This window comes from Athene cunicularia, assembly GCF_003259725.1.
Source record: "Athene cunicularia isolate RWA chromosome 2 unlocalized genomic scaffold, athCun1 chr2_part1, whole genome shotgun sequence".
NCBI classification, from domain to species: domain Eukaryota; kingdom Metazoa; phylum Chordata; class Aves; order Strigiformes; family Strigidae; genus Athene; species Athene cunicularia.
The window spans coordinates 5,311,485-5,334,013 of record NW_020799095.1 but is presented as its reverse complement, the minus strand read 5'-3'; the positions used below and the strand labels follow the sequence as shown (position 1 = coordinate 5,334,013).

Below are 22,529 nucleotides of genomic sequence, written 5' to 3'. Positions count from 1 at the left end.
AGAGATGCCCAGGTACCAAGAGTCTGTTTTTTAAATGTCTTGAGCACATAGCCTAGATCTTAGATGGGCTAAATATTTGCCATCCTTAGTAAGAAGTGGAGAGGCAACACACACATATTCACCTCCACAGAGGTGTCAGTTAACATGCTTGAAAACAGTGAGGTTTCTGTCCTCCCACCCCCCCAACAATCAATTTAAAATTAAAAGCATCTGGAGAACAGGCAAGAAGCAAATGATGTAACTGGCAAAACGCTTGGAGATCCTTCAGCTGGAAGGCTGTGCAGAAATACACTATTATTATCATGTTACAAAATTCACCCTGGAAGTAACTCTGGGCAGCCTTTTGGTATCCAACCACAAATCTGTAATAAACCAGGCAACAGCTATTCAGAGAATGACTGTGGTTTAAGACTTGCAATCCTCATTTACGTTAACCATTTTCTGAAACATTAAACAGCACATGACCAAAGAAAAACTGTCTGTGACAAGTCTAAGGTACTGTAAATGGTTTTTCTCCCTTCAGTTTTCTTTCTTTCTACATTCTTACAAATAGCTTTGCGTGGCAAAGAATGGATCACAGATACTGTATACCCAATGTCAGCTTAGTCTTTCCCTCACACAGAGTAACACTACTGGAGTGATACCTATAATCACTGTCACTTCTTGGCTGTATTACTATGTAGCACTATCATAACCTACCTAACCCATTACTTAAGGTACTGAAAAAAGTCCCACCTCTTCAAAATAGACATCTTGGGCAAATTTTGTTGGATAATTTCTTCTTTTTATTTATTTACTTTTTTTTTTAAACCTGCCTGCTTGTTATAGTAGTGGCTACACATATCTGAAATACACAGTGGCATGCAGTCATCTTGAATGATTGTGAGCTCTAGGAAAAGGGCTGAAGAGATGTGGAAACCTTATGTACACCATATATTTTAATGTGATCATGGTTACTAGTTTGAGCCATAGTATGTTTTGTCCTACATCTACAGCTCTTCTTCAGCAAAAACCTTCCCTTCTCCCCACCAGACATGTTCCAGTTAAGAGAATGTTCTTAGAATCTGATATTAGGAAATTAAAACAGGAAATTCAGAAAATGCTGCTTAAGAGCTAAATGATTCCTGGATTATTGTAGTAATATTTGCCATAATGTTTGTTCAAAATGATCCTTCAAACACTTGCAGCTGAAATACCAACTTATTGAAAATCAGCTTTTTCCTCTGACTTCTTCCATATGTTGTCTCTTCCTACCCTGCCAAGTAAACAGCTGTTACTCTTTGCTGGGTCAGCCGACTGATGCAGGGAGGGAATCCACTGCTTTGAAGACCTGGTGATACCACTTGATTGCATACCTTATCTGCCATCTTCTGTCTTTCTCTGTAACAGATCATTACTGACAGCCACTATGCTTTTCCAGCTGAATTACCAAACTCTTAAAACTTAAATTATTTTCCCTTCTATGTTAGGCACCATGAGAGGTTTCAGCTAGGTTACTATTGTACCTGTTGGCAAAAGGGATAAGCAGAGCTCTAGTGAGCAGAGAAATCTTGGTTTAAAACATGAATTGGAAACTTGGGACCATGCTGTATTTACAGTAAAATCGTAAAATCGAACCACATTTTATTCAAAGAAAATAACGATGATTTGAAGGAAGACTTCCACCAAGTGCTGTTCTCATCTGGCTGGTGAACAAAAAAAAAAAAAAAAAAAATTCAAGAGGCCCAAAACCTGTCTTGTGCTGTACCGAGGACAATCCCATATATACTTGAGAACACAGCAGCTGGTCTGCAGAAGTGGAACACATGCCAACAGAATTAAGAGGAACCTACACCAGTCACTCTTCAAAACAGACTCAAGACTTCCCAAGCAATTGCATCAATTGCTGCTAATGCACTTCTAGGTGCGGACAGTTACTGACATGGAAAGCATCTCAAATCTGCTTATTTGCACTTAACTGTAGCTTTCTTTACGCTTAGTAACATTTTAGAAGCTTCTTAGCCAGAAGGATAACAGTACTGGAACAAAAAAAAAATCTCCTTTTTCTATATACAAACTGACAAGATCGCACAATCAATTAAAACCAGTTTTGAACATTTAATAAAAACTCATCCTAGAAATCCAACTTTCTGCCGTGAGGTCCCCAAACTCTCTTCTTCATCCAAAATCTTCTGAAGGGCTATGTGCAATGACTTGCCTACTCTTTTTCCCATCTGTAATGCAAAGAAAACAAAACAAATTTAAGACATAAGCTTATTAACAGGAAGACAACTCTCATAGAACACTTCCTTTTGACAAATATTTTCCCTTTAATGATTCATATACACCAGCTGGTATAATAAAAATACGCTTTTAATTAAGAAAAATAACAGTGGTGGAAGTTTCGTTTTAATTTCATTAAGTTTTCAAAAAATGTACACATAAAGGCAGTGCTCCCACTCATCAGAGAAGCATTCTGTGATCATTAATACAAGATCTGTGCACTGCTGGATCACCCAGGAATACAAATTAAATTCACATCAGCACAAGCACACATTCAAATTAGCCAGCACACGCAATATGACGCAAAAAGCCAGAAGACAAGAGATACCTGACCAGCAAAGCAGCCTACTAATACAAAGTTCAGTAAACTATTCCAAATGTGCTCAGAATCAGCAGAGTGAATTTAGACCAGCTCAATACCCTGTTATGTGGCCAGAGATGTGCAAAATGCACACTGGCTGCATAACCAAATCAGTCTGTGGGCAGATTCTTCATCATGATTTGCTACTCTGTACTGTCCAAGGACCTTAAAGGAGTTAACAGAAGGTTTTCTTTACAGAAATAAATTCCAGCAGTGGAAGACCACCAGGATTAGCTCCAATGTCATCTACTCTTCCTACATGCACAATTGATCTGTGGAAGCTACAGGACAGGGAATCATTGGGTGATGCTGAAATAAAGATCTTAAGGCAGTGCTGCTTATTAGAGCTTTTCCAGGGTTTCTCTAAATGATCTGAAACACCGACTCCATCCAGAGATGAAGAGAGCCCACCTGTCTCTAGAGAGCCAGAGACAGGTATGTTAAGCTGAGTTTATTAGCTCCTGATCTATGCAACAAAGCCTATGCCTGTCATACAGATGACCATAAAGCTCTCTTTCACCTGTTGATGACAATTGCCAAGACTGTGGGCACACAAACGTTAAAATAATGTACATTTCTAACAGAACACAACAGATAGTACCAAAGGGCATTTGCCAAGAGCTTTGATGCAGCAGGATGGCTGTTAATCCTAGACACTACGAGTCATGCTAAATAAAGGGGGGCACACACAAGAATTGTTACAGCTCTGCACTGGGACAAACACCACAGCAGCAGTCTGGAGTCCCGAGGGGTGATACACTTTGTGAATTCTTCTCCTCAAATGCAGGACAACATCACTCATAACAGGTCAAAGCAAATGGGAAGTGTGCAGAGGTTTGGTATTGACCCAACACTGTTGCCACCTTATTCCTGCTTGCTTCTCTTATGGATCAGATCATAAACTCAGTTAAAAAAGCCTAATGCTGGCAGCTTCCCAAAACTTTCCCATGAAGCTGCCTTCTTAAGAGATATGTCTGTTCTCTACCAGGCAGGGAAAGCTGAACACTGTCTGACCTGCAGGCAAATCATTGGAGAACAGAGGTGTCAAGCAAGAGTTGGGCAGCTCCTCCACTAGAAATTTCCAGGCCTCTTTGGGGTTTTTGGTATCCTAATCAGGCTTCTGAGTTTGAGACTGGACCAAACTGATAATATTTGATTTCCCAGAAAACACCTTGGTTTCTTCTGATCAGCTTTATCCCTCACGACTTCAAACTTCTCACCACTCAAGAGGGAAGACTTCTTCCAAAGCAATTGAGAGACAGCACACTCACTGGGTGATCAGCTTAAGCTTTTAGCTCCTTGCACCAACAAGTAGGGACAAGTTCACTAAAGGTCATAAGAAGAGTAGGACAGTTTGAATATTACCCATGGTTACCTTCCATATGCATCTCTGACTAGTGTTTAGATAAGCATTATACAATCTCAAGCACAGCCTTTGGGGGTAGGCTATACAATGGAACTGCAGAAGTTCATTTCCTATTCAGGGCTCAATACAGAATGAAATCAGTGATCAAATAAATCAAAGGCTCCGATCAAAGATTTGTGCAGATAATTTGCATGGAGGCCAGCTTCTACCATGAACCTGTATGTGACTTAGGCACTCATCTCTCTGTAATAGCCCGAGACCCAAACCCTCACGTCTCCTATGACATTTAATCAGAATTGGACTAAAAATTCATCAAGGAAGACACGTCAGATGTCCACAGGAAGTTTAATTTCTTTACAATGCCAGATTAACAATAACACTCCTCTACACAGATAAGGGGAATAAGTGACATCTTGGAATGCAAACAGAAAGCCCACTGGTACCACCAAGATTAGCACTCTGGACTGACATCATGAAATAGTGAGGTGTCACATATACTCAGCATGGAATTTCCACTTGAGACCAAGTGTTTTCAAACTTGGCCGCAATTTCTGCATTCCATAGTACAGCCACGCTGAAATTAGTTCTGGATCTCTAAGAAACAGAGCCAGTTTGAAATACTGAATTTTCATTCCGACTCCAAGTTCAAAAGCCATTTCTGTCTCACGCTCAAGGCCAAACCCAGGCATCAGAATTTATACTGGAGGACAGATTTAAGAAGAGCCTCAAGAAAGGTTTAAAATGCAATTCTTATGTGGATGTGAACAATATCCAGATACTAGTATTTTAATGGAGTAAGGGCAGATCAAAAACCCAGTAAAGAAGCAAAGAAAAACCAAAAGTAAAGTGAGAACAGTAAGCTTATCACAAAACAAATGAGTTGTGCTAGAAGAGAATATCATGTACTATCAATTCAAAGTACCATCTCTAGTTCTATAAGGACTTTACCACGTGACAAGTTTTGTTCTTTCAGTTTTTAAAGTATAAAACAAGAGACAGAACATGTTCTTTAAAAATAGTCCCAAAGTTTATCAACTGGAGCTTCACAGTCCTACAGTTGTGAAGTACCTGACTGAAACAAATTTGAGTACCATAAATTTCAGGCATCTCAAAGTTTTAGATAACATCCATTCATACTAGTTTCTGTTTCAAAGGAACTCTCTGTGACCTTCAGCAAGTCCCTTGTGCATCTAATAAAAGCACCAAGATCTCTGCTCTTAAGTCCTTACTGCAGTTTTTCATATACCCAAGCTCCAACTCATGCAACATCACCCAAGGCAGTAACTGCTCAAAACTCCTTACCTCCATCATTTCAAAAATACTCTCAGGATCCAGGCTACCTTTCCCCACTTTCTTCATAGAAGTGAGGGCACCTTTACTGGTCACAGAAATAAGCAGGCTGGCCAAAGAACAGGCTTCTTCCTGAAGTGTAGCATCTACCACATGCCTATATCCAATCTGTAAGGTAGTCACAAAATAACGTATTAGTTTGCAGTTTTCTAAGCTCTTTATTAATAAAAGTTAAACTGTGAGTGTTAGCTCAGATAGTTACCTGCAGCCTTTCATCCTAATATTACGTGGCCTCTGGTTGTGGTCAGAGACTGACTTTACAGCACTGTATTTAAACAGCCTCCGACCCCAAACTGTGTGTACATACATAAGAGACACAAGACAAGCACGTCACTATTTCATGCTGTTTTCCTCTCTGACCATCCCTTCATCTATATGAAGCTCCATATTCCCCTTTCCCTCCCAACTCCAAGAATGGACTTTCCTCCCACCTAGGTGAAAATTACACATCCTGAGACTCAGGTGAGCCCCTACTTCAGTGACAGCCTTTCTACTATTTATGCAACTTGCTTAAAAGAAATATCAGACAAACTGTCAGGTAACTAAGTGAATCACTAACTCTTGCAATGGCAAATGTAGCTAACACAGTTGATAAGGGATGCTATGTGCTATATGTGGAAAACAAAAACCTGTTTGAAAGGAAAGGGCAGTATTGCACCCATGAAAACAGAGTTTTGTCCCCTACCACAAATACTTGTGTAATTCCAGGCAGATCACACAAACTCTGCACCTCACAACAATGGCCATTTGTTTTAACACACTGAAGTATCTGCTGCTGTGGATGTTGAGCAAAGACTAGATGAAAAATAATAAACAACTCTTCTGCATGCGAGAAGATGCATTTTAAGAATGCATCAAGTAGAAACCTGCAAGTCAGAGGTGGGAAAAACCCCCTTATTCACTAAAATGTCTTAATTAGGAGGCCAAAGATGAACAAATATAAACACATAGTGGACACTGACCATTTCTGTAACACAAATTTTTTATCTAGGGAAAAAAAAAAAAAAAAGGCAGGTGAAGTTAACAGAAACTGAAGTCTCTAGGTAGAAGGTCTAGGTAGAAGGTCAGAAATTTGTCAGGCTTACTTTGCTTAGTGTGACGATGCAGGGCACATCATCCACATTAAGTCGAATACAATCATAAGGGTCATCAGACAGCTCAATCTCTTTAGAGCCTTCTTCGTCCTCCAGAACTCGTACTTTAGGTATTCTGTGGAAACAAAATTAGCAAAATCATTGCCAGAACAGATAATGAATACAGTTGTAGTAACAGTCTCAACACCAGGAAGTGCCCTTTCCTCTAAATGAGGCTAAAAGCTTAGAAAAACATCCTGAATGTTATCAAAGTTTTAACAACTCACTGCGACTAGGAAGAAAACATTGTAAGCGGGAACATATTTAGTCTAAGATCATCATATTTACTCAAACTGTTAGAATTTGAGCTGTTTTTTATACTAATGTATGGGGGGAGAGATTCTTTCCGAATTGCACAAGTCAGTTCTAAACAATACTCTGTACCTCTGCCTGGATGCACAGGAGAGAAGTAACCAAGACTGAATTCTTTTGTACTGTGGTTCCCAACCTTGCAGACAACAATAAAGTTGTCAGTATTACAGCAATTACAGTGCTTGACAAAGCTGTGACATCAGCAGCAAATACAAGTAGTAAAGTTGTTCAGGAAAGAATGACACTAACTAAGAAGACTTGGGGTAAAGGGAAAAAAAAAGACATTAGTAAAATCCTTTCTCTTTAGCAAGATGGGAATATTGCAAGATAGTTTCATTTCTTTGAGAAGCCAGAAGATTCTATTGTTCTAAAGACAGATACACAAAAACAACAACCAGGGATAAAAACCCAGCCAGAAATCCAAGAAATGCTTTCTTCTCAATTGTGAGTGACAAGCTCTCTCACAAATGAGCTTAGACAGACTCCTTTGTCAGTGGTATTTGTGATAGCCATTTAATGGGAGCTTCACAGGATGATTTAATGCAGTTTTCTTAGCATAATGAATAAAGTAATTTAAAACAATTTAGTAGAAGATGGTATCTCAAGCTGTCAAGAACATCAGCATCTTATATACCGTCATTTATCCAGGTGCCCACTAGGATGGAATACTGACTGAGACACTTTGCTTCACTGGCCAGGAAAACCCCCACACAGCTCAACCATGCTACTCTTTTATACATTTGCAATTGAGAACATAAAGTATTTCAAGATGTCCCTAGAAAGCTAACCATGTGGAATGTAACCACAATCTGTTTTTATATTAGTGCTTTTACAGCAGCATTGTGCTTTATAACTAGACTCTGGAGGTTACATTCTTTTAGGCATTCTGTACCAAATCTCTGTAAAAATAGGAGGAGATAGGGACTGATTTAGCGAGCATTTCCCCCACCAGTGCAGAGTGGTTTGTGTTGTTCCCTGGAAGAGTATTCTAGTTATTTGTGGCTAAAAGTCCTGGAGGCAAGTACTTCACAACAGCTAACCCTGCTTCAGTGAGAACAAATTCCCTGCAAGAACATTGGCCTGAACCAAGATAAAACAAAAACTTTCAGTAAGCACAACAACTGCGATGTGTACTTTCTCCTGAAATGAAACTCAGAATGCTATGCAACTCATTGGAAATGCATCAAAGCCTGTTGTCGAGTTAAAAATATTCCATTAAAAATTGATGGAATAAAGTCACAAGGTGACTAACCCGCAAGCTACATAGGACTATGGACAACAGCCTAGACAAGAAGCATATGTGTCAGAGCAGTATTTAAAAAAAAAAAAAAAGGAAAATTTCAAGAAGATTTGTGAGATTAAGCAATTTTGAATGTCACCCTAAACCAGCTATGAAGCCAGAGCAATATTTGGTCTGCAAGAAAAAGTTGTCAGAATTAATACCTGAAAAATGCCTGCATGGAGCTGTTCTGGCCAAGAACAGATGAGAGAGGTACAAATTAGGACTATTGCTGAGGCAAAAAGACAGTTGATCAGACACAAGCATCATAGTTGCGTAAAAAGGGGGTATACACACACAAAAACTAGGCAGAGTACAGCACAAAGCATTTCCAGAAAGCTGGAGATTTCCTCTCCCTGTTTGTGAAGGTTTATCTTAAGAACTAGCTGTACATGTTTACTCTGAAACTTTTTATTTTTCTATTTTGATTCCTGCAACTAATCAGGGCAGAAATCTGTACAGCAGGACTTAATCACGTAAGAAACAATGCTCTTTTCTGTGTGCTGCAGACCCAGATTTCACAACTGAAAAACCAGTTCTACCCTTCCAAGCAGGCATCGTTCTGCCTTGACCATGCTGCCCAGCAAAAAACCATGACATCTGCAAGACTACTGTGTTATAAACTCTGTAGCTTTTGTAAGTTGCCTAGTTTCCGTTACCCCGGTTGCAAGTAGGCACATTCCACAAGATCAAATTTAATGCTAAGACTTGCACATTTTACAATACCTACTTCCATCATGGATAAAAACAGCCTTAAGCACCCTGGAGACACTGTTAAGAAGAAAGTTTGGTATCTGCAATCTTTTACACATGATCTTGATATAGTTTTTAGAACACAATGAACAATACAACCCTCCGAGGAGTAAATGTTCCCCTTAAAACAGTCATATTGTCATTGTTCCATGCCTGAAGGGGATATGATGAGTCAGGTCAGACATACAAAGGATTTAAATCCCCTAATTCTTACGCAAAATTCCTTAAATTACAATTTTGAATTTATTTAGCCCTAAAGAAAAATATGTCCATAGGTATTATAAAAATAATTAAGAGCAAGATTTTAAGGATGAAGCTGAGGCTTTCAAATGCCTATTTGAATATCTAAAAATTTGTAGCTTCAAAGAAAAAACAGCAGCTTGAGCTCCCTGCTCTTTGTTCTAAGGCTGCAGTCAAGTCTGACAAATATCTGAAAACATAACAAAAACCTGGCTGTAAACAGATTATGAAAGACAAGTAAGACTTCGAGCAATACATGTCAAGCAAAGTTCGGAACACTTAATCTGAAGTCATCTTCAAACCAATGTCTTGCTTGGACAGTAATATTTTATGGAGAGTGGGCAGCTCCTCTAAACAACCTTGTGTCAATCCAAAGAAAACTTAGTAGGTACCAAGGGAAAAGGAGAGGAACAGTGAATGAGGACAACAGGTTTTCAATCTGAATTTCACCTCTTGACTTTGAGCCTGTGTGAGATTAGATGTACTAGAATTCCCTGCTCAAATCAATACACAGGGTTTTCACATGTAAAAAAATCAACAGACTCTGCATTATGCTGTAGTATACCACATTTTGATTCGGTATCTGACTTCCACAAGACTGTGGATGCTTGCCCACAGATTAAAGATTCCATGAATGATAAAGTTGTCAGAAAAAAATCAAAATAAAACAGCATCATTAATACAATTACACCCTCCACATTGCCCAAGATCCCAAAGCAACAGACTTTATTTTATTTACTTTATTTTTATATGATCTTCTCTCTTTACTCAGAACTAGGATTCTAGCTGAAATAAGACCTAGTTATCTTGTAAATAAAGTACATGCCTTAGATCTGCAAAAAAACTCACATGGGAGCAACTGTATTAACTATATGACTTTTGCACCCTGGCAGCTCACACAGAGACATAGGCATTTCTTCCCTTTAGTGTACTGTCCAATCTTTTGTGAGCCATTATGTTTGTGACAGTATTTCTTAATGCTACAGATACAATCTACTGTTAAAAGTTACTGTGGAGAACTCGATTAACATGGGAAATTTCTCAGCAATATATACAAGCTGTAGTCTCAGATGGATTCTCCTCTTATCCCCTTTTAAAGTGTTTATAACTTGACATACTGCCTGTCTTCAAAACCATATTTTCTTTCTCTTCTTGCACGTACTTCTCCAGCACTAGTCCTGTGTGCTGACTCCCTGATGAGTAAGCCAGAACTATACCAGTGACTAGCAGATCTCTAATTTACAGCTGAAGAACAATTTGAGATTGGTCTTTAAAAGATCCACTTGTAGAACATTTATGCCTGTAAAAATCTTTTGTACCTCTTCCAGCAACTTTTGCTATATACGTTTTTTAGCAAAGCCATTCACCTAGTTTCTTTCTCAAGGGTGCTACAAAACTCTATATTCCCTTTCACCATAGATAATGAAGATAAAACATTAGAAAAAATAGTATTGAAAATTATCATTAACACACACAGAGAGCACTCACATCATTCATTCTACTAGATTTTGTTCTTCCATTCTTTAAATTAAAATGCACAGGGTAAAGCTCTTTTAAAGACACATTATTTCCCCCTCCCCACAATCTCTCACCACCATTTATTCTTAGTTTAAAAAAAACCCAAACCCTCTAGACTAACAGTTAATGAGAAAGAACATCAGAAGTGGGAAATTAGGGCTAGTTACAAATCAGTAGTCACACTGACAGAGGGCTTCTTATTCAGGAGCATCACTTATCAGTAAATACTTATTTTAAACCCACGAGGCATCAACAAGGGCCTCCAACTACTTGCAACAAAACCACATGGTCAAGACAATTTTTTTCTGGATCTGGCTACAGAACAGAAGTTATATTGTGAGCCTGAGCATGCATATAATGCAATATAACACTTGATTATTAGAAACTGAATTCAAGTTTTTAGTTCATGTTACTTGCAAGCAAATGGACTGCCTTGTATCTGAATGAAAGTTACTTTGGTTAGTATTTAAATAATTAAGCATTAAAAACGTTTAGCTCCCAGAGAGTACTTCTCTTTCACCTCCCATGCCTTTTTCACTCACATGAAATGACATTTCTGCTTTACCTTGTGTTAAAGAGAGCTGCCTTCACTGCAATAGAGATTGCATCAAAGAGGTTCCCACCACATTCCAATAACTGGAGAGGAAAAAAAGAAGCTCTTTAAATGAAAAATCAGGCTAGTGCCTTTAAACCAAGGCTTTATTTTATTTAAATCTACTTGAAAAGGCACAAAACTAAGAACCAGAACAGGTTGGTTTTTTTTTTTAAACAAAAAGTTGTCTTTAAAACCTATCTATGAAAAGAAACAGCAGATAGGAAATTAAGATTACAGCTAACAGTATTATAGATGCAAAATGGAAGAGTTAACACACTTCATAATAAAATAAATGATACAATTTAATATTAGAACCTGAAATGAAACCCCCACTGTTCTTACTCTTCTTGTGCTAAGGCTCTGAACTAGACTATGACCAGAGCACTTTTTATAAACTCACCACATTCATTCTTTAATGTTAAATCAAGTCAATCCATTTTCTTTATTTCAAAGAGGAGGGTTTTTTTAAATATCAGCTGGACAAATTCAATTCGTAGAATTGTTTTCAAAGCAACACAAACTGTCACCAAGAACATGTTGAGAAAAGATAATTATAAAAGGTATAGTTATGAAGGTACATCATGATTTATTCTCTATTGTTTATGGAAAAGGAGTCAGCAGCAGGTTTGTCTTGTAGCTGAAAAAGATCTAAGGAAATCCTGATGTCAAAGTCTACTTGTTGATAACACTATCATCTGAATTAAAGTGTGTGGAGGGAGCCTATCTTAGCTTTTTCCCCATGAAGATCAGAAGAACAGTCAAAGAGAAGAACAGCACTGAATACCAGCTAAAAAGGCAGGGCTCCCATAACCACTAATACCTTCTGTAGGCTGACAGACAATTCCAAGACGTATTTGGCCATAGTCTAGTGCTAGTTCTCTGAGAAGCTCTGCTCTCAGCTGCCAGTACTATTCTACGAATACACACATCCCCTGCAAGCATTTGGAACTGCTTCAGTGAGAACATATGGAGGCTTCTCCATTACATCAATCTATGCTGTATGATAAGAGCAAAACCAGTTTTGCAACACTGATTGCATTGATTGTTCTTCAAAATCTATTTAAGAATGAGATAAACTCCCACAATGGGAGCAAATAATAAATCAGATATTCTGGAAAGACAGTTTATTTTTATGAAGACAGACTGAATTGTGTAAAAAGAACAACAAAAAGTTGGGATAGAAAGCTAAATACAAAGGTGATCAGATTATTTCTTTGCAAACAGCTGCTAGATACAGAGAGGTTAACCTGCCACTTTCAGTCATTATTGGATTTTACTGGATAACACAATAAGCCCCACAGTATCTTTATTACTAAAACACAGTAATGGGATGTGCCTGTACTGTTGCTAGGCTTATGTTCAGGCTGCTATTCTAAAGCCTTATCTATATTACAGTGGCACCTACAGGCTAGGAACATGGCCTGTATCAAGCGTGGTGCAACAGTTCCTCCAAAAAGAAATGAATGCTCTCTTCTCAGCTGAAGCACCTTGTACTGAGATTCTCCCGTTCTATTTTTTTTTTTTTTTTTTAAGGACTAAAAGTCTGCACAACTGAGTTGTGTGGGGGAAGTAAAGGAGTCTTTAGAAAGGGCTGCTCTTAATTTACTGATATGCAAATGAAAAAGTTACTGGGGGTGAGAAAAAAAGAGAAAAATATTGTAGACCTTGCCTTACTGAAAGAAGTTTTTCCTCCAAAAGGACAGATATCTAATGTTTTTTTCCCAAACTGGAGGGGGAATAGAAAAAAATGAGGAAATCCTCTGAGGGATACTGAGTAGCGAATTGCTAACAGGGTTCTGTTTGGTTAAATGCACTCTCACCAACACACAAGTTGCTGTGACTGGGTAGGGAATGAAGGGATTGCACACTTGGGTTCTCCTTGCTCTCAGCACAGCAGGCTGCTGAGGCGAATTATGTGGAGAAGGCTATACATGTATCAAAAACACCCTCAAAAATGCCTAAAAACTTATTTCTGATATCAATGACTTAGAAGGGGAAAGAAATTGAGAGAAAGACAGCGAGGGTGAGAATAGGCTTATTGGTTTTGCAGTACTGTGTATCTCCACACTCACGAGTCACTCTTTGGAAGTGGAAGGCCTTCCATTATTAAGAAAGAATGCATATATTTTAAAAGGTCAAGGTATATATTCTTGACCTTTGACATTATGTATCTATGTATGTGTCCGTATGTCTGCATCTTTGCGGCATGTATAGTTGAAGTTTTATCTTTGCAGTCTGACTGTACACAACTATAGCACCTCCCAAGTATGCTGACCACTAAAAAACATTTGAGATGTTTTTAATCAATAAGCTGCATGGCTATGCAAAATATACTATTTTCTCTTTTGAGGCTCCATATCTCAAATTTTGTTTACAGACAGGCGCTGAATATAGATGCTTCAACCAAAGCATGCACGGTTAAATTACATAGCAAATGGTTTGTAACATTCTGCATAGGTTTTTGTCTTTTGAAACGAGACTTGAAAACAAGTACCTTCCCAGTTGACCACAAGGTACCAGCATTTTCAGGCTTACAACACATTTAAGGCTTATTTTCCCTCCAACTTAACTATGCAACACAAACACCAATGTGAACAATTTCCAGGAATTCTGAAGGAAAACATCATCCAAAAGACTCTAAGTAAGCACTGTTATTATATTTAGAATCTGCCTCCCTCAAATGATGAATAATACAACTCGTACCTTATATTAGCACAAGTGTCATACTTCCACCATGTACTATTAAAAATAGAATTCTATAGGAATGATTCAGCAAGAGCAGCTTCAGAAAAATCTGTAGGTATCAAGCACCTACCTCAAGTATAAGCTCATGTGATATACATGTCTTCTATTTAGAAAAGAAAATAGTACAAATACCTCACAAATGTGAAAATACAGAGGCCTAGGGTGGAGGGAGGGGAAAAAAAAAAAGTGGGGGAACAGAGTAAGAGACAAATGTTAATGATATCTTGTTCTAACTACCAGCAGCTCTTCAGTGGCTCACACACAAAACCCCTGCAGAACATGACATTAAAAAGCATACAAATACCAAGGCTGTTTGTAGCTGTGTACAATCAAAAATTTTGTCCAGGAAAAAATCAAATGAACAGTTATACCTCATACAAAAAATATACAGGACTACTTCTGCAGCAGTCAGCTTTATGAAAGTCTTTGTTTATGCAGTGTTTATGCAATGTTAGGTAGTACATTGCTTAAATAAGTACAGCATTTAATACTCTGTACCTCTACTTGTAATTACCTAGTAACTAAAGGCCCCAGTGTGATTTCTCAGAACTAGCACTTCATTCTCTATTAAACTATGCCAAGCTCCAATAAGCTGGTGACTAGGACTGTTAAAGCACTCAGCAGTGGTGCATATTTGATCATTCTGTATGCAGACTAAGTCACGGTATGTACCATATCTACTATAATTATGCTAATGCTACTGCTTTTAAACACTTAATGGACTAATTTTCACATTTATTTAGGTCTTAGTCTAAATGATCCTGTTTTGTTTAACAAAACCCTGTATTTAATTTTTTTGGCAATACAGCTTAACATTTTGCAAATCATTTCATAGACATGCTTGGATTTATGTGAGTAAGATCCCTCAAAATATTTTCAGTTACAAATGTGACAAATAGAAACTCAATTTTGGACCAGCCAGAATTGGAAATAATGCTCAGGAGAGTCTGACTTGCAGACGACTTGCAGACTTCTATTAAATTCCCATGACAGAGTGCTTTAAATACAGCATAGTTTGGAAACTGAGTTGATGCATGCACAAGACTTATATGCAAAAAATTGTTTCCATTTTTTAATGGGAGCAAATACTCAGTTTCTCTTCTACATCAATATATGCATACAACTTTCATCAAGAAGTGCCTATGCCAAATGTTACCTTACTGAATTAGCAGTGATAATAGTGCAAAGAGGTAGACAGGATGGACAGTTATGTTAGGGCTAACATACGTCCATGCTAAGTTACATTCACTACAATGAAAAAGTTGTTGTTATATCTAGCTTGAAAAAAGTTTAGCCTTCTTCAGCAGGAATTTCCTTGATCACCAATTTTTATCTGAGACAGATTTGAAGTATTCAGTGCTTTATTAGCTCTGCAGTGGAGCAGTGGCATCAAGAACAGTAGAAAAAAGCAAGGTGGAAGTAGTGATTAACTGTTATAGGGAGATTCACAAGAAAATGACCATCCATGCTGTGAAGCACTGTATCGCATTATGAGCGGCTTTTATAATATGAAAATACAGAGAGTTATGCTAAGTTAGTCAATGCCTTGAAAAACCTCCTTGAATCTTAGTTTCATTTCCTTACTTACCAATACATCAACATAGAGAACCCAGCAGTGCTCTCTGGGATTAATACAAAGTGATTTCAAGTCTACACTGCTCTCGCTGCTGAACACTCTGTAGAGTGTATTTGCTATCTCTGTGCCAAGTTCTTCTCCTCCCCGGCCTTCAAATTCAGGAGTGGCATTTGCAGAACTAGATAAAGAAAGAAAAAATACTTTCACTTCTGAAGCAGCCAATACCCAAAGAACATTTCTGAAATACAAAGCATTAGAAATACCTATGGATTTATTTGTACAAGAATAAGCATCCTATCTGTAAAGAAATTATTTCAGTTTTGCATAAGAAAATGTCTTGATGCAGATAATGTACCTACATTTTGCAACAAATACTGATACTAATTAAATTCCACTACTATCTTCAGTTCCCAAGTTACAATATTAAAGTTGATGAATTCTCTCAGGGATTATTTCTTAAGCACTCTCATCTTCTATCACCTCAACTCTATCAAAAAAAAAAAAAAAAAAAAGTGAGAGAAATCTGTATTATGTTCAGAACAGCTAACAAGACAGCCTTGTTATTAATAAGAGTTACTAAGAAGAGAAAGATGTGACAATATGACAAGTAGAATATGCTCTTTTTTTAAAAAAAAAAAGTGACATGACTGCCTGACCTTAATTGGTAATTTCTTTACTCAGTGTACTCTCTGCTATAAAGCCACTTACAGACAGGTAAGTAGCTCATTACTTTCACCAGCTGCTGCTTATGGAGAGCAGCAACTAAAGAACATTTTTTTCAGAAAGGATCTGACAAAAGTGTGTGGTTCTTCACGCCCCTGATTCCAACATAACAAACTTTGTTTACAAGCAGTCGTGCAAGAAAGTCCTTGGGTGCTGGGGCTTTGTACCTGGCTAAGAACAAAATTCTAACAATAAAAGAAAACAGGCCTACAAAACCAAACACACATCCCCCCCAACAAAAAACAAACCACCTCCAAATCAAAACGAAAGAGAGCAGAAATGTCCAGAGATGCATATACGGCAAAATAACAAACATACTCTGAACCTAACTTCTGGTTTCTAGAGGGAAAAAGCATTCTCAAGCAGTAGATGCATGGCCCACATGGCAGATCTTGTTTTTAAATAAACTAGTCAGACCTCCCTCAAATTCATTTCTTATTACAGAACACACGAAAAGAGGCAATTCCACAGAATTGGTTTCAATATGTTCAAAATCTTTAATAGCTTGTATTATCCTGGCTGAGCAGCTCCCAGTGCCAGTTTCTCATGTCTGTTTCATGTTTATATTATGATACAAACTCTTAGCTCTTCCAACAGGCACACCACAGGAATACAAACATACAGCAGAAAACAAAGTCTTGGAATACAGTCCCTTCACCTTTAAAAAAACAAAACAAAACAAAAAAGATCCACATCATCTAGGTATGACTTAAACCATCCAGTGAGCTGCATCAATAAGACTGCAGTCTAGAAGCTTACATATTATTACCTATTACTATTATTATTACTTATAAGAATTACCTCACAGTAATTCTCCCAACTTGTTCTTTTGCAGAACTGATGAAAACTCAGAGTGCCAGAAAGAGCTACCGGATTTTATAGAAGTTATTTGCTGCTTCTGTAAACAGACAGCACTATATGCCCTTAAAAAACCACTTCAAATCAAGCCCTGACCTATGTTTCCAGACTACAATTGCCACATGAATAAGCACTGCAAGTGTAACACACAACATTACTCACAGTTGCATTAATATTAGACACCAATTTTTTTTTAAGATAGGACCATATCTAAGTATAACTTCATTCTGGAAATATGCTGAGTTAAGTCTTCAAGTTGTATTAAACAAGCCCTTATCCACAGAAGCAGCTTTTATCCTTCTGTTTAAAATATGGTTATGCAAGCATTATGATTCCTATGATAAGCTGAAAAGAATTATACAAACCTCAATCTATACCTCATTATTACTTCTAAACAAAGTTTTATCAAATGTTGTATGTTTTAATTATAAATGGCTGCTTTCTTTGACAGGGAGTAGGAAGAACATAAGACTCAACTGGAGTATCACTGAAAGTTTCAATGCATCTTAATTCCATTATTATTTTAACACTTAAGTTCCTTGCAATCCAAGTGAAATAAAAAAGTTAGCAGGGTATTATTATAGTAACTATATGGTAAACACTGCCACCTAATGCTCACAGAGTACTGTAGTAATTTACACTGGGCAAAAATTTGAAAAGGGGTTCTTAAGCACACTAGTAAGAGAAAATGCCAAAAACCTTCTTTTATGGAGCAGAGAAAGAACATAGTTGGCCAGGTGGAGCACAGAATTTCAATTTGCAAACTGAATGTAATTTTAAAGACTTTCAAAACATTTCAGTGTCACATTGCATAACAATCAAGACCCCTCCTAAAGCCCAAGGACGCTTCTACCACAGACCTCTACTGAATTTCAAAACCCTTGCTGTTACCAGTCAAAAAATCTTTCTCACAGTAGTTAACTAATTCCTATCCATTGCTCAGGCCATTACTATACTATAATCTACAATAACAAGAGTTAATTAAACAAAAGCTTACAGCTATTGTCCTGGTATACAAGGGCTTCATTACACAGAGGATATTCTTTACTTAAAGCTGTATTACTTTAAGCAACCAATACCAGATTTCTGTTCTTGCACCAAAAGAAACATACAGTCATTTGAAACAAGAAGGCAGCTCCACTGTTTTAGAATCAGCATTAAGTTAACAATCTCACTAATATTACACTCTTCCAGAAAGCAGCCAGAAGACATCATGTTTATGATACATCCAGACCACAAAGGCAGTCACAGAGATAGATAGACCTGAATTCAGGTCCAGATGCTGTCTAACTGTGTTAATGTGATTACAATGATATTCAAGCTCATATGATAGATCTTTTCTTCAGTCAAAAAAACAAAACCCAAAAAAACCCCTTAACAAGTCAGTATTATAACAGCCCCAAACTCAAGCATGGGAAAGCAGACACAGCAGTCTTTCAACATCAATGGCCAGGATGACTGTCTTCTCCAGTGCTGATGAGCAGTACAGATATCACATAGGACATGGACTTGTTCAGTAATTCATTCCTATTATCACAAAGCAATGCTCCAAAAAATCACCTCTTCCAGACACTTGCACTGAAGTTCATCTCAAAAATGGGACTAAACATGCTTCTCAGTTTCTAGGTTAAGGACTCTGAACAGAATGAAGAGAAATGGAATTTTAAGGCAGAAAATGATATATGTGATCCAGCAAGTTATTCATCAGTACAAGAAACATTGAGTGTTTCAGGAAATAAGCATTTCTAACATAGCAAACACTGCAGTCTGAGTTTTTCTTATTAATTTCAACAATATAAAAGCCAAGTAGAACATACAGGAGCTTCATCAGGAGATGCAGTGTGTCAAACTACACTCAGTTACTACCACCCAGTGGCAGCAGGGAAAAACATCAGAGTACCGACAGCATCTCACTTCCCTTTACATGGAACAAGTTGCCTACAGTTCACTTTTTGTCTTTTGGATCCTTCTGGAGGCTAGAGGTCAATTTTACCTGGTGGCAGAAGCATGCGAGAAGTGACTACCCTTCTGTAAAATTTAGGCTTTCGGTCTGTGTTGTCACAGAAAGTAAGGATTACCTATTTCTAGAACTGACAAGATCCATCTTGCACAATACTGCCGCACATATCCCTCCCATCTTCTTATGAGGCAAAGATTAACAGTTAGAAAATACAGCTAACATGATCTAATGAGTTGAAGTTTTTCTAACACTTATTTACATATGAAAGAAGTGCCACAGAATTGCAACAGCCCCACAGACCACTTGTTTTAGGAAGAAAATGTGCCTGCTGCAGGACTTTCTTCACATAGAAACCACCAGAACAAAGCAGATACTATTTAGGATATTTCATCCATGAGTGTTATAAAGCAGTCATGCTCAGATCCGCTCTAATGGCAGGACCCCACTGGAGAAGATCATCTTCCTATCTGATATTTTTTAAACAGTAATCATAGACAAACCATTAATTCGTAGATGAGTCTTTCTCTCTAAAAAGCCTAAGTTTCCACAGTTAACTAGTACACTGTGACATAGAGAGGCAGTCTAAGGTAAGGCTGCACAACAGGAGAGAAACACAAACGTTAAGGCACATATAGCCAGTTAGGTCAGACAGATTATGAGATACAAACTCACTTACTAGCTCTCATACCTTAGCTTTAATATCAGAGTAGCAACACTTTTTCCTTTCAATAAAAATTAAAAAAAGGTCACACACGAAACAGCTAACTTGATGGCGCCAAGGCTTTTATGAGAGGTTCCCAAAGCACGTTACTTCATAAAGAACAGTTGTAGGAAGTCTACAAGACACGGATACTGTAGTTTCAGACAGCAGACAGTCTGTAGTGATGCAGAGATATCACTATGCTATTTCAGAGCAACCTGAAAACAAGAGCTCTGTTTTCTTCTAGCTTCCTTTATAATTCGAGCACTATGAAGACTGTTAAGACTAAACAATAGTCCATTTGTAGCTCAAAGACAGGAATATGATTAAAAACAAATACCATTTTAGTTAATGAAATATTGATTCACTGTTAAATGTAACTAAATTTTCTAATTAACTTTTGCATCTGAAGTTTACAGTGAGAATGTTTCTTTTTTTAAACAAATGGATTTGTAAAAAATGCACTTCAAACTTTTTCCACTGCTTTCACAGACAATGTAAGCCAACCTTTAAGTACAGTTAAAGCACAGTCTGTATCAGTCAATTCTTTTCTTCTGGAATACTTAATTTTTGAGAGAGATTTTCTCTATTCTACCATTGTAAAAAAGACAACTGACACTGTAGTCACGAAGTTATGTTAAATGCATGTTTAATTGAACCACTGCTCTTCTTCAGCTGCAGTGATGCTATGCAATTTAGGATTGTTTTACTTAACCTGTTTTCACTCTTTAACTCCTGTTGTTTTGTATATTTTGAGTCTGCAAAACCAGAAGAAAGTTTCTGAACATTCACCACTGTTGAAACAGTAAAATAACTCGTTTCTATTACTCAGAGCCTTATAGGAGGTTAGTGGAATGAAAGTATAAACCTCAGAAGAATGGTAAGATCTGATCAGTCATTTATTCCAAATATTAGACCCATTTCCTTCACTTCTCATATACTAACCAGTCAACAAAGAATTCCAGGTAACCTTCATCTGGTTTCTCTAACTTCGGTGTCCCCATTTCAGCTTTTACACCTACCAAGATATCAGTGTGTCCCTGTTAAAGCAAAAAACATATTGCACAGCTGGAATTAGTTGTCACAGAACTACCCCTTTAAATTAAATGCCTATGGTAAGCTGTCATTTCTACCTTTCAGTTATCTGCACTGATCATTCTATCAGAGTGAACTTAAACTAACATTAGGGTTTTTTTAAAAAAGAAAGGCTTTAGAAGGACAATGTTAAGCCTAAGAAGATTCTTCAAATAATTACCGTACATATTAGCTTTCTCTAGGTTAAAACAACACTCTTAACATCCATGACTATTTCTATCATTTTGGTTCTGGAAGCAGGTATTTCTGTAGAACCTTTATAATACTGCACAGTATATTTATCTTCTTCACAGTCAACACGTGCCAGAATTTTCAATTTCAATTTTCAAGAAATTTGAAAACTCAATTTTCAAGATTAAATGTTAGATTAGTTCAGATTGAAGGCTGTCCAGGTACTTCACAGTAAATCTAGCTTAAGCAGGTTGGGGCGTCCTGAACAAATTCTGTATCCTGTCATTACTTCCTTAACCCATAGTTTCAGCTAGTGCTATACACACACGTTATCACACGCACACAGAAACCCATCTACAAATAGCCTCAACTTCTCTTAAAACTATTCACATAAAACAGAAATTTCATCAGCAAGGTACACAATCCCTAAGAAATTTACCTACCAACTTTACTCTTGCAGATCCACTTGTGTTTGATACAACATCTGTTTCTACTTCTGCACATCTGTAGTCTTCACAGCCACGACCATCTACACGAAGGTCCTCCTAAGTATGACAATAAATATATTGTGTGTAAGGGAATCAGCAATGGAAAGTAAAAAAAAAAAAGAATCTGCGATTTTAAAGTTTCCTTGTCCTAAGCCAAACACCACAGTAAAAAGGATATAAAAGCAAAAGCTCAGAGTTTCATCGCTAACTTTCACTTGAGTACAACAGAACCAACCATGCTTTTCCATTTACCTCTCATTTCTCTAGAGCTTGCCACAAGCTCTCTGCAGACAGACATGAACTCCTGCACTAAATCCTTCCCATTCCAAAAGGCAGCTTCAGACTGCAAAAGCGTAAAGGTCTTGGCTTCAAAAGGAACATTACTTAACAAAACACGGGTCTTTCTTGGGATACTCACATTCTGTACTTTTATATACACAATTAGGACACGGCAGACAAAAATAACCTGACAACCTTCCCAATGGTTTCATCTGTTTGTGCTTCAAAAACCGATGTTACGTACTCTCAGATACTATGCAGCTCATCCCTATAGCAGTTTTCTCTGCAGTAAAATACAGTTTCTGGACTTTACTGACAGTACAGGCCTTTCATCTTTGGCATTTCTCCCCACACGCCCTTCACTCCTCCACCTTGGTCCTCTCACTGTTCCTTAGCTAAGTGACATGCTAAAACTCTACACAACGGCAAAAACTCGAGAAAAAGCAAGAGGAGAGAGGAGGACAAGAAATGGAAAAGCAAACCCACACCTGTTCTCAGGCTGCCTTCTGTCCTGATGCCCTGTTCTCAGTGTGCCTGGATGATTATTAACCCAGAGATTTCTCCCCTAGACGCCAGGTAAATTCAAGTTCCCTCCCTCCCTTCCTCCTCCCAAGCTTATCCCCGCCCCACACCTGCTCACAGGGAGCAAGCCCAGGGGGGCGGGAAAGGTAAATTCAGGTAAATTCAAGTTCCCTCCCTCCCTCCCTCGTCCCTGCCCCACGCCTCACAGACCAACGCTACCACCAGCCCCAGGCACGGCCGGAC

The 22,529-nt window shown here is 37.8% G+C and overlaps 1 protein-coding gene across 1 annotated transcript in view; it reads right to left on the bottom strand.

Moving 5' to 3' along the window:
• Positions 1-808: 808 nt before the first annotated feature.
• Positions 809-22,529, bottom strand: part of EXOSC7 (exosome component 7) — a 23,819-nt gene continuing 2,098 nt past the window's right edge. Inside the window, exons 2-8 of the mRNA XM_026842843.1 lie at positions 21,441-21,542; positions 20,677-20,771; positions 15,503-15,668; positions 11,140-11,210; positions 6,425-6,548; positions 5,292-5,447; positions 809-2,213 (exon numbers count right to left, since the gene is read on the bottom strand). Of these exons, the coding sequence (XP_026698644.1) occupies positions 2,109-2,213; positions 5,292-5,447; positions 6,425-6,548; positions 11,140-11,210; positions 15,503-15,668; positions 20,677-20,771; positions 21,441-21,542 (819 nt within the window). The 3' untranslated portion in view covers positions 809-2,108. The remainder of the gene's footprint in view (positions 2,214-5,291; positions 5,448-6,424; positions 6,549-11,139; positions 11,211-15,502; positions 15,669-20,676; positions 20,772-21,440; positions 21,543-22,529) is intronic.